Source organism: Hippoglossus hippoglossus, chromosome 22 (assembly GCF_009819705.1).
Source record: "Hippoglossus hippoglossus isolate fHipHip1 chromosome 22, fHipHip1.pri, whole genome shotgun sequence".
NCBI classification, from domain to species: Eukaryota; Metazoa; Chordata; class Actinopteri; order Pleuronectiformes; family Pleuronectidae; genus Hippoglossus; species Hippoglossus hippoglossus.
In genome coordinates, this window is record NC_047172.1 from 15,018,364 (window position 1) to 15,031,898 (window position 13,535).

Consider the following 13,535-nt stretch of genomic DNA (forward strand, 5'->3'; position numbering starts at 1 on the left):
CATTGACAACTAGCTTCCGTATGCAATGGAAATGGGTACAATCAGTATTCCACCCCAAATGACTCTGTAGTGGACACAGATATTAATGCATCTCCGATTGGCAGTGATGTAAACAAGACGCCCGGGTGAATGTACGAATTCGTCAAGATAGCGAAGAGGGAGAGCGCTTCAATGTTTTATGCATTCGTAATGTCGAACATGAGGGAAACTAGAATTATCGCACTGCCGTTGTATGCCTCCGCCAACCAGTGCAGTTTCCGTGTAGATATTTGTACATACTTTTTTTGCCAGATTCGTATAAGGTCACTGTGACCTTTGATGAAACGTAATCTCTTTCAGAAAATCTTTGTCCGAGTCACAACTGATCAAAAGTAAGAGAAATTCCCTGAAGCAGTCTTGAGATATCACATTCAAGAGGCCAAAAACATGTTTTTTGAGGCCACCGTGACAGTGCCCTTGACCTGTGACCATCGTCCAGGTGAATTGTACAAGATGAAATGAAATCCCCTATGGGCAGTCCTAATATATGACATTCACATGGAAGTGAGGTCACTGTGACCTTGACCTTTGACCTCCAAGCATCAATATCTCATCATTTCATCCTGAAGGCCAAGTGAATATCTGTACCAAATTCCCTCAAGGCAATCATGAGATATGGCGTTTACAGGAATTGGACATATGGACAACCCGAAAACATAATGCCTCCGGCCACTAGCTGTCGCTGGCGCAGCGGTTTACTCGCTAATTCTGGTGTAATGGAGGGATATACGTACGTCTCTTACCCAACATCTACCTGGTGTCATATCTTGAGAAAAATTTATCCCAACTGATATTAAGGGATTATGATTGACACATGATTAAGAGACAATCCATTCTGAAAAAAAGGCCATTAGACCTTCTTTTAAAAAGGTGTTGCAGCAGGGAAAAAAACTAATTAGCAGCAGAGCAACAGGGGCCAGTGAAAGGGGAGAGTATCTTGGAATTGATCTGATTTCCTCCAACAGCCAATTATCATTTAGATAATTCTGCCTGATAGTTTGATCACTCGCAGAGAAAAAAGGGGGAAAAGGGTTCGGGATGTGCTTCCAAACCTGCCTGTGTGGCAGTCCGCTCATTACACAGCCAAGCAACTAAATTTAAGTCATTAAAACTTTGCACAGAGTAGCAAAAACAAGCGAATGTGTCCACAGCTACGGCCGTGCTGCAATAAAGCTGTCTGCAATTACAGCCGACGACAGTATACTGTTTATGAAGCGATCCATCAGACACATGCAGGGGTGTGATTTCAGGGAATTATCATCTGACGGCGGGGCCCACGGAGTTGTCCCTGAAACAGGAAACACTCAGCGAGGAGCCATCGGTGGATGCGAGCTGTTGCTCCTGCTCTCATGATGTGCTGGAGCTGCCTTCCTGTGCGTCTCCGCTCGGCTTCACTGATTGTCTGCTGGACCCAAACAAGGATGAACTAAATGGATGTTTGGTTTCCGTGGAGTTCTCGCCTGAGCGAGTGCATCCTTTCATCGGGTTGACTTCTCTGCAAATTTCTTCATGTGACTGTTGTTGAGTGTATCACAGTCGGTGTGTGCACGTGTGGAGCGGAAATAAAGTTCATTACATAACCAACGCTAAAACAAACTCCCATCAAATGAAGCGGTTGATTTTTGATCAAGGAGCAGAGCAGAGACTTCCCACGCCAACAGCATGCATCTCTGATTGTTTGTTTTTTTCAGAGAGAATCAAACGGTGCAGCGGTGGAGTCTGTGTGCCTACCTTTGCCTCAGATGTGGGCTCCAGATAACACAGCCGGTTTCCCAGACCCTCAGCAGCCAGGCAGAGCTTGCGGTTCTCCTTCTGGATGCAGGCCACGCACTGGAGCACCACTTCGTCATCCTGTCAAGACAAAAACGGACTTCAGCCTTTGTGTCTGTGCATGCAAGTGTGCGCGTCAAGTGCTGAAAGAACCTCAATTCACCCACAGGCACATGCTCATCCACATACTACTTCAAAATATCATGATTTTAATACAGTACAACCAATGTGAGGTCCCTACAGCAAAATCTATGACGGCCCTGAGAGCTCAACACACTGCAGTTTAAGAAAACACATGCAAATAGACACAGAACATGCAAATGCAGGAAACATTTTAATCAATTTGACAACACGTGCACAGCCAATATAAAAAAAACACACAGCAAATACTTAACACAACAAAGTACTTGCAAGACGACCAAGTCCTCACAACACAACCAACATCTGGCAAAACGTCCAAATACATACACATACATACACAACCAAATATTTGCCACATGTCCAAATACTTGCAACACAACCAAATACTCACAGCAAAAACCAAATACTCACACAAAAACAAATACACACAGCATTAAGTGTTTTTCTCTTTTTTCAACAACACCGAGGCATAGCAACTAGTAACCATGGCAACAACAAGCCAGCCATGTTCATTAGTTTTTACTGTCCCTGGAAACACTTCCATTGTGTTGGGAGTAAAATTTGGTTGTTTTGGGGGTTTGGTTGTGTTGTGTTGTAAGTATTTAGTTGCATCACCCACAAAACGCCATATTGTTCAGTCTTGCTGCATAAGTTTTTCACGTTTTAAAGAAATCTTTGGCGTAGCTGCACTGATGACCGGCTTCTTTATCTCTGAAAACAAGCAGTGCATTTTAAATAATTTAGTTTGGTGCGGTGGCTTTGCTGAAGCGTCTTGAGCAAGACACCGAATCGCTGAGAATAAATGCCCCATCAAAATCTTCACAAGGCTCAGTAAACAAATAATAAAAATAGACGCTTTACTAAAGAATATAAAACCAAATAGACAAGTACACCACAGAGAGTTAATTCGGAAAACGAACATATTCTTCCCTTCTTATTCAAGTTCTCTTGTTTATTCTCCGCTCAGCTAACTGGGGGGGGTTCCCGACGATCAAACAGACGATCCATGGCTGATCCCTTTGGGTCCACCCAACTTCCCCTCTGCTGTTGCTCTCATACGGCACAAATGAGGTTCAGGCAATTGATTTTTAGTTTTCATCACGGTCTCATTAAATGAATGTGTCTGTGTATGTAAAACTGAGGAATTAATACGGCTTTGATGCTGCATTAGTAAATATGTGTGAGAGGCATATGTTTTAACTGTATGCATCTATCCATCTATGGCCTATTACTGAAAGTCTTCGTAAGTGAAGCATTTCATCAGTGATAAGTGTCAGCGTTTTCCACAGCTTTTCATGTGTTTATGTTGAAAACTTATGAAGCATTAATAAGTAAATGGTTTAAATTTTTAATGCAGATGAGAGATGGTGGGTACTGTACAACTGTAGCAAACACACACATCAGCAAAAGCAGGTGTCGTAACTACTGGAGTGTGTCTGCAGACTGCCCCCCTTTTTTCTTTTAAGGGGGGGGGGGGGGGGCGTTGCAGCATCTGAAAACAAATATCTGATGCTGCCGTGGTGTAAATGGGTTGATTGCGTTTATAGCGTTTATAGCGTTGGCCCCGTAAACGCTGAACTGGACATAGTTACTCTCGGCGATAGCGGAGCGGGTGGAAATCTGCTGATACGGGCTGCTGTGGGACGTGGGGGAATGTTGGGGGGGTTGTAGGGGGTTTCTGCACAATGGCTATAGCTGCATTATTTAATGTGAGAAGGGATAGTGCTGAGAGCAGAGTGCAGCAGCAGTAGTAGCTGTAGTAACAGTAAAGCACTCAATTACAGTGCAGCATGATGCCAGAGAGGTAGAGAGGGGGGGACAGATGAGGAGCATCTGCATGCATTTAATACGGGGGGGTATGCAGATGTTTTCTTTATTTATTTATTTAATGTCTGTGAGCATTAGAGGCACCACATGAAAATCAATATGACAAGCCTCGGCGCAAAACGAAAACGCACGCAGATGATAATGTCGAGTTGTGCTGATGCTCACGTGCGCCTCAGATGTGGCGCAGGGACAGATTCTGGTTCAGAGCATATTGTGAGGCTCAGTCCCTGAAGACTGTTACCTTCCCGAGAACAGATAAAGGGGTGAACGCGTGCAGGGGGCGTCCATGATAATGATTTCTGGAGCTATCAGCCAGGTTTCAGTTGCCATTCTGTTTTACATTTTGCTCACCTCCATGGTAACTGTTGTATTATGCTTTAAAAGGAAATAGTGGTTTAATTAAATGAATGTGTTTACGCATATAAAACAGAGGAAATACACGGCCTTGATTACTGCATAAGTACATATGTCTGAGATTGCATTTGGATACACTGTATTTGAGCATATACGGTATATTTCCATAAATGTATTTATCTAACAAATATAATGTTCAACATCTTAGTCTGTGACTTTCTCCAAAAGTTGGAATCCAAAAAACCCAAAGACCATATACAGGGACTTTGCTGCTTTCAGTCCCATTTGAGTTGTCATGAAGATGGTTCAACTTCAGCTGTCATAATGTAACTATGGCAACTGAGCAAATAAAGTTGAAGTGAGACAGAATATATGAGTGAAAGCGTGAGCACATTAGTTTTTGTCTGAGGCCCAGTGGAGCATCACAGAACTAGAATGGCACTAAGTAGAGAGCATACACCTTGTCCGTCTTCTTTCTTCTTGAATTCTATCATGCTGCACCAAATTGCACAAACTCATAGATATCAGGTCCCTAAATGTGTCAGGTTTTCTATTAAGATCCATGAATTATTCCCTGAGAAAATGGTTGAAAATATTACAAAAAGTGATACAAATTCCACCCCAAAATTGAATTGGTTCTTTCCTGACCCATACCACATTCCTCCACTAAGTTTCATCATAATCGGTCCTGTAGTTTTTGCATAATCCTGCTAACTAACGGTATTTTTTCAGTATTAAATCATGTTTTCATTAATATTGTTCATGAAAAATACAATTTTGTTTTCAGAGAATAGGGTCCACCACTTGTGTATTTTAAGATTGACAAATATAGTTTGTCATTACAATATACAGCAAGGTATACATGTATATTATGAAGCAGATGTACTTGAGACTAATACAGACTGCTGGAACTGATTCATTCCCTTCATTTGATTGTAATGGGGAAGACTATGCATGATGCTAACTCTCTCGTATCAATTGGAAAATGCTACTCAAGTTTCAGATTGAAATGAATAGTCCTCTGTGTCTCCTACGGCAAATCAGCACTTGACCGGGCTGGAACATGAAATCAGTCTCAACGCTGAGGGAGCAGGCACAGGGTTGATTTGGGCCATATAAGGACAGTATCGATCCACGCATCACATTCCTGTCTGTCTCCGTGCCAAGATGCACAAACTACACACACACACACAGACACACACGCGCGCACACACACACACACACACACACACACACACACACACACACACACACACACACACACACACACACACACACACACACACACACACACACACACACACACACACACACACACACACACACCTCTTTAATTAGTGGCTAACTCACGTCCCTGCATCTCTCCAGCCCACAACTGGACCTGTTCCCCCCAAAACTTAAGTTCAATGAAATATCTGAAACGCTCTTTCTCTCTCTCTCTCTCTCTCTTTCTTCCTTCCTCTGTCACCATCCTCTCTTTCTCACTGACCCGCCAGTGTACCTGCCTGCTACAGAAAGGGGGGGCGCCTCACACTATCAATCATTCATAAGGTAAACGACTAAGTGATGTCAGTCACGAAGGAGGGAAAAAAGATTGCCTGCCTCAGTTTAGGATGAATAAGTTAAAAATAGGAAAAATGATTGAAAAGTTGAGTAACATTTGCTCATTTTAAAGTAGATTATGATCCATTAGAAGTGACCTAGCAGTGACATATTTCCTTTCTCATATGACGTTTGCCCAGAACTTATAGTAGCCACGGGTAAAGCACTATCAATTAAAAGGCTACGAATGTTTCCTTGAATAAAATTGGAGATTTCTCTTTTTTTCTAAACATTTTGGATAATGTAAGTACACAAGTCAAAACAATAAAACACAAAGGTCTAGTTGTTTTTAGATATTTTGCGTATTATATTTTTAATATCCCTGTTTCTGGCACTCAACCAATATTTTCCAGTCAAGGCATCACTGGATTAACCAGGATTCATCCTCTGGACAACCAGCGACAATGACTTATTTCATTCCAGAGCAAAGACTAGGGTCAAAAACTGAGCAATTTCACCCCATTTTGCCATCCCTAAGGCAACTCCACTACTGAGGCTAAAAACAAATGGCAGAATGTGACGTCAGGGGATGAACTCTATATATGTCAGTAAAGAAAACATTAATCTTTAAAAAACTGTCTGCGAGTCTCCAAGGGCACCTTGAGATTGAATTGGATTGTTTCATACTGCTCCCTCTCTCACGCTCTCTCACTCTCTTTGCTTTGTTCTGTGTAAATCCATGCATTTGTCATCTCTGCTGTACATGTGTGTGTGTGTGTGTGTGCGCGCACTACAACAATAGCGTAAAACTCTACCTTACCCCTCAGAGACCTGTGTGAGTAACGCTGCAGCATATCAATGAGCGGGGGCACTGATGGCAACTCGGCTCATTTCCTTGGTTTCAGCCAATCATGCTCTGCTGATGCACCAGGGTAATGATGCCATTGGAGGAGGGTTTTCCATAGTGACAGGTAGGTATGCCAAAGGTCTCCCAAACAGAGCAAGATAATTACTGTTTTGATCTGTGAATTCAGGCTGAGAGGACAGACACTCTATGCCTGTAAAACACCAAAGTCCTGAGAGTGTAAGACTGCATGTCAGAGCTGCCCTACAGGCCAGATAATACGGTTTCTAACAAACTATCGACCCAGAAACCTCTGTCTGTCTGTATGTGGAAGGCGTATCTAGAATATAGAACAATTATGTGTATTGTTAAGGGTCCAAGGAAGTGCAGTGTCTAATATCCCTTCACTGGTTACCAGTGGCTGCCCGCATCCGTTTCAAAACATTAGTACTTGCGTACCGTGCTGCGAACGGATCGGGTCCAGTCTACATCCAGGACATGGTCAAACGTTACACCCCAGCCCGTTCACTCCGCTCTGCTTCGGCCAATCGGCTTGTTGCTCCCGCACTGCGAGCTAAGCACTCATCAAAATCACGACTGTTTGCTGTCCTGGCTCCTAGATGGTGGAATGAGCTCCCCATTGACATCCGGACATCAGAAAGTCTATACATCTTCCGCCGCAAACTAAAAACACACCTCTTCCGACTATACCTTGAATAACATTTTTAAAACTAACAATTTAGTAGCCCTTAAATGGCACTTACTTATAGCACTTTGTAGTTTTGCTTTTTTGAAGAAATTGTACTTTCTCTATTCTTGTTGTTCTGGGTTTGTACCCTCATGGTTGAATGCATTTATTGTAAGTCGCTTTGGATAAAAGCGTCAGCTAAATGAAATGTAATGTAATGTAATGGTGACATGAGTGAAGACTTGATCATGACAACAGCACATTCATGACAACAGAAACTGATTCTTCCATTTGGAGAGAACAGGTGAACAGCTCTTTGTGCAGCAGCGATGGTGCAGCTTCAGGGTTCTGCGGACTGAGTCCAGCAGCAGGTCTTTACTTGACACGGCTCAATTACTGCAGGTCACGTTTGCAGTTTCATAAAGAAAGCTGAAACCAGTATGACCGCAAGCCAAACAAACAGCCCATTCTTAACAGGCATGTTTAGAACAGGCACTGCACTACTCACTATTATTCATAGTCCAAAGTGATTACAGAGTTTACAGGCTTGTTAAAGCTTAGGAAACAATCCTGGTATAAGAGTTTTTTTTTTATGCACACCACTACATAGTTTTGACTCCAGCCCTCCAGACAACAAAGATAAGACGGCCGGGGTTTGTGAAACTTGATGTTACTTCGTTCCTCTTCAGCATAAGTAGAAACAATCTAGACCAAAAGCGCTCTCAGGAGTCTGGAGTGCCTCAGCCTTTGTTTTTGAAGAGACATCTACAGCACTGCAGCGCATGCCATCAGCTCATGGAAGAAACCTCTTACCACCTCATAATGCACCTCGGAGGGCTGCAGAGATTTGGCAACATATTCTCAAGTACATCCTGGAGGCGCTACAATAACCACTGTAATGCTGGCGTCACAAAGTATCTTAGAGACACAAACGAGCTGAAGCAAGAGAAAGAAAAGAGCCAAAGCACCCCTCTGCAGTAAAACAGAATGTTTCCTGTTTTTCGAGCACCCTGAGCCCGGGTGTGACAGCGAGTGAATTGCTCCAGTATTTCATGTGTTGCTCCAACTCCTCCCGCGAGGCTTGTGTTGCCACTGCTTGCACTATGATACACCCGACCCTCTATACTCATGACGGTAGTGTTGCTCAACTTCTCACATGTGAGATACTTTATCTCAACTTTAAAGTAAATGGTAAATAGCACGTTTGACTTTACCCATTCACACACACATTCATACAGTGCCTCTATGTGCAGCACTTTCTCTATGAGAAGGGGCAATTTGGGGTTCAATATCTTGCCCACGACACTTCGTCATGCGGACTAGGGAAGACTGGGATCGAACTGCCGACCTTCTGGTTACAGGACTAACCCCTCAGTCACAGCCGCCCCACAAAGCATCAGTGCTGCAGAGAAAATAACAAACACTTTGTGATAGTACAACCTTACACCTCCCAGAGGACAGGAAACAACATGACAAGTAGTGTCATCACTAATATGTCTCCTGTTGTAATACATGGGTGTTGGCCTCTAAGATGCCAGGCCACCCGATAGAGCCACAAGCCACACATCCATGTCAAGAACAGACTTTTAACCTTAAGATAGCAGCTTCAGAATCAGCTTGATGGTACACTGACTTGAATTAAGGAGAATGGTACCACTTCCTTTCTCACTCCGCACTTTGAATGCCTGTTCTTTCACTGTGTAACTATGGTGAGCAGAGAAGTCCATAACTGACTGATAGTCACAGATTAAATTGCCAGAATCAGACTCAGTAAGTTCAAGAGTAATGCCGAACTGTAGATCAGTAAAACAGACTTTAATTAATTCAGTGTTTATCTCCAATATCTAGTGAGGAAACTAGATGGAGTTTGGTGTACGTGGATCATGAGGAATATCCACCGCTCAGTTGTGTTTCTGTTCAGTGAGTGGTCAACAGATAGATATGCTTTGTTTTTTGTCAATGTGAAAACCAAATTGCTCCAACATAGAGCCAAAAAGAATGAATCACAATGTGTGGCTGCAGAGGGTGCTGTTCCGCAGTAAAAGTTGCCCAGTGTTGCTTTAAATAACCCTTGCACATAAAGTTAATTTGCAAAAACTGCAATCACCCAAACTACCAACTATTTTTGTTGACATGCCCACAAAATGCACTGGTGCAAGACAGTGTTCGTAAATATCTGAAAGAGTTCATAAAGAAAAGACAATTACATCTCCCATTAAGAAGAAATTGCCATTGCTAAGTATATCCCATCAAAGTAAAGACTTGTGGTGATAAAATCCAGATTCCCTTCTTGTAGCTGCAGCAGCCTTCTGCTTTCTGCCTGGCTCTTTGAGGTCAAACTTCCCTCTGTCTTCTTGATCATGTGCCAAAAGAATCTGGTGAATCAACAGCAAATTGATCTGAGGGTGGCACCGAGTGGCCCCATGGGAGGAGGTTGAAAAGTAGAACACCGCAGAAGAGAAGAGAGGATAGGAGAAGAGGAGAAAGGAAAGGGTAGGGTAGGGTGTTGTGGGATAGGATGGGATGGGAAAGGAAAGGAAAGGATAGGGTAGGAAAATAAAGGAAAGGGTAAGGTAGGGTGAGGTAGGGTAAGAAAGGAAAGGAAAAGAAAGGCAAGGGTAGTAAAGGATGGGTAAGGGGTAAGGGGGCTGGGGTAGGGTAAGATTGGAAAGGAAAGCGTAGGATAGGACAGAATAGGAAATAATATTACAGGAAAGGAGAAGATAGAGTAACAAAGCCAAATGCAGCAGACCACAGCACTTGCCTCCACTTGCCTGTGTCCCCATGTGACACTGTTCTACAATGTAGCAGGTAATAAGTCTCCATCATAACCAGGGGCCTGCTGCCAGTCATGCACTGTACAGAGGCTGGCTCACACACTGAGACTTTGTTCTAGACAGATTGATACAGATGGTCAGGCACTGCAGGACGAAATACAGCTGGGCAGCAGCTCCCACCTTGTCTTTATCCTCTCACACAGGGAAGGTGCAGAAAAAGACCAGGTGTTTCCCAGGCCTATTAGTAGGTGAGGAGAGGAGACTGCAGTCTATAATGACGCACTACTAAAACATAGGGCATGGCACGATACCAAAAATGTAGTAGTGATACTGATACCATGAAATGTCCACGATTCTCGATAACCAATATGATACCACGGCTAAAAGCAAAAACAATAAACTCCATTTACTTCAACACACACTCCTTTATAAAAACATTTGAACAAACAACCTCATGAACTTTCACTTATCAGGTATGGCTCAATGAAAAACAGCAGAGGCTGCACACATGCAATGTATTAACACACATACACACCTACTCACACTCAAGTGCTTTTGTCACTTCAGACAAATCAATGGGATTTAAATTCTTTATCAACACCAGTTATCAGACTGAAAACTATTTCCAGGAGTAATTATGGACAAAAGTGTGGGGTTCCACCAAAAATCTTTCCTGCCATCTTTTCCCACAGTACATCCATCCTATAGTGTCAGGAGAACCGTACATGTCTCATCAGAATCCAAGTGTTAGGTTGCTTTGAACTTAGTTGTGGCAGTTATGCTACAAACTTGTGACACTAGTTGCTTCCTGTTTACTGAGTTGATACCTTTTGACTGGATGGCACCACAGGTGTATCCTTGCAAACAATTTAGCACTTTAAGCTGCATGAGACATTGCTTATGTTCAGGGGCATCGCATCAGGCTGGGCAAAGCAGGCTACTGCCTGGGGCCCCGAGCTAAGACGGGGCCCCCCGAGAATGGCTGATTTAGTTGGTCAACAACGACAATTGAGAAGCCCCTTCAATTTTATGGCAGTCTGTGTCCAGTGCAAGAAACTGCAATGACACCATGGTCGGATGTCCCCAAACAAGGCCCCATGCCAATACCTTTCTGCGAGGCTGTGTAATATGACTGCTCCAGAATATTCTGCTGGGGATTACACAGGCTCTTCTCTGACTTTACTGTTGCAGTGATTCACAGACTTGTAGCTTTAATGCTCTCACACACTGGGGTTTGAAAGGAAGTTGTACCAGAGGAGCGAAATGATTTGTTCCCATGACTCAGTGTTGCTGTGTAAATGGACGTGCTAATGCTCATCTTGAGGGAAACTGCTGAACATGCTGCTCCCACTGCACATACAGACCAACGGAGACACAGAGGGAGAGAGAACAGAAAGAAAAGACAAACAGAGCTGTAGAGAGCACAAGGAACTCACATACACATCATTAAAACCCCCAGGGCAGGGTGACATCATCAATGAATCTCGACATCCTCTAAACTTCCCCGCCTCCTTTAAAGGCTTTGCTCGGGCCGGGGAGTATGACAGCTTTACAGCTTGGCATTGAACGGTGTCTGTGGCAGCGAAATGCATGCAGCTGCATCCTGGACTGCTCTAGCATGAATGCAATACGCTTGGAGAATCATCAAAGACATTTTCTATTTGTACATGAACCAACCATCTCTACACCTACATCTGCAAGACACTAGCTGAACTACAGTTTTGTCCCTTTTTTTCTTTGCAAGAATGAATAAATATAGGAAATGCGAAACAATCACAGGTAAAATGATCTAATCTGTGGTGGTTCAATAGTCCCATCAATATTGGATCCTCTCAGGTTGTTGACTGCAACACATATTGCACTTTAGACCTTGGCTGTCTAATCACTGAAGGCGATCTAATTACCCAATCACCATACCCGCACACAGCCACAGCCGTGAAGAGCAGCAGCCGCACGGAGCGAGGAAATCCATCTTAAAGATTGGACAGGTATGGTGCTCGTTGTGAGCCAAATAGCTTGGGGTGAAAAACGACTGCAAGTGACAGAATGTGTGTCTGTTAAGAGGATATATATATGTATATGTATGCATATTAGAGCATAGATGCTACAAAGAAGAGAAAAGCAGTCCCCGAAGAATGAGGGCTGCTACAGGCCGACTGAGGAGAAAGTTAGATTGACAACATAGATGTGCAAAAGTGAAGATGGAAGTGCTAAATTCTAATTAACATATTAATGGCATTGTCACATCCTATTTATATTCTCCCTAGTGTGCGTTAGCTCAATGGGATGTTACACAGACTTCGACTGATTTGGACATTTGCATGGACGCATGTTATTCCAGAGTAATATTTAGAAAGGTTCAGGGTTGCAGGGCATGTGTAATAGCAGCCTTCGTCCGTCGCACATCACACAGTCTCCGTCTGGACAACAAACTGCTGTCTCTCTACCGCTCTGTGAGAACTCGCAGAGGGAAATGTGTCCCATGTTTGCAGGGCAATAATGGTAACTCTCTTCTATTGAAACTAGTAAGCAACGTTTGTCAAAAATGTGGCAATTATGGCAAAGTAAAGCAATACAAGTATGGATAAAAAGTGCAAATACAATATAACAGAAGATTCGAGACACTAACAGAATCATGAGACAAAACTCAGGCTGAATTAAAAGCAAGATTAAAAAGATAGCACTTTAGATTAGATTTAAACTTATTAGGATATCTTACTATTATCCTAATGTGAAACAGGAGACTGTTCCGGAGCTCCTGGACAACCAGAGACACTCCTCTGCCTTGTTCCGTTTTGAGATGAGAAAGGGGGACTGAAAGGAGTAGTTGTGAGAATGTGAGGTTTCTCTTTCATAAAGAGAAGAGCAACGGCCAATGGGGAAACTTCCAAAAGTCAGCGATCAATGGTGTATCTTCAGACAATCGTGCAACACTCGCCTGATCAATGGTGTAACTTACAAACTCAACTCTACTACTCCTTCACACACTCACTCATGGACATTCGGGGCTGTAGGGCTGGTCCGAGGCCATCCAGCCCCAAAAACAAGTGTTACTAATGGAGCCCTGCAGGCAGATCAAACCCCTCCCAGGTCTCAGTAGAGAGGAAGCAGAGGAGGGAGGCTCTATAGTCCTTTATTGCACCTTGCAGCACTGCTTTGCATCGCCAGCGGTGGCTTTAATGTGACAGGCTAAGTAAGCATTTTCATCTCTTCCGTGCTTCCACTGTCCAGGTTATTGAACAAAATGGAAAAACACAGGGATGCAGCACCACTGTGTTGTTCCTAACTGCTTTCAGACCAGATGAAACTATTATTAAGGGAGAAGAATGGGCTGGTAGGACATTGTTTCTCATAACTAAATGATTCCTAGTGGGGGATGCTCTGGGGCAATGTGAGACAGCACTATAGCTGGGGCTTGCTCCAGGAAACAGAAGGAACAAACGATGCTACCTCGTTGCAGAGTAGCCTCATTTCCAGGGGATTGAGACTTCTTGCGGCGGAACACAGAGAAGGGTAAAACTGGCTGCTTCTAATCTCTGACGAACAATATGCG

General features: G+C 43.4%; 1 protein-coding gene across 1 annotated transcript in view; it reads right to left on the minus strand.

Moving 5' to 3' along the window:
• The window catches only part of LOC117755511 (ryanodine receptor 3-like), a 115,950-nt gene that overhangs the window by 90,879 nt on the left and 11,536 nt on the right, over positions 1–13,535 (minus strand). Inside the window, 1 exon segment of the mRNA XM_034575365.1 lies at positions 1,771–1,890. Coding sequence (XP_034431256.1) covers positions 1,771–1,890 — 120 coding nt within the window.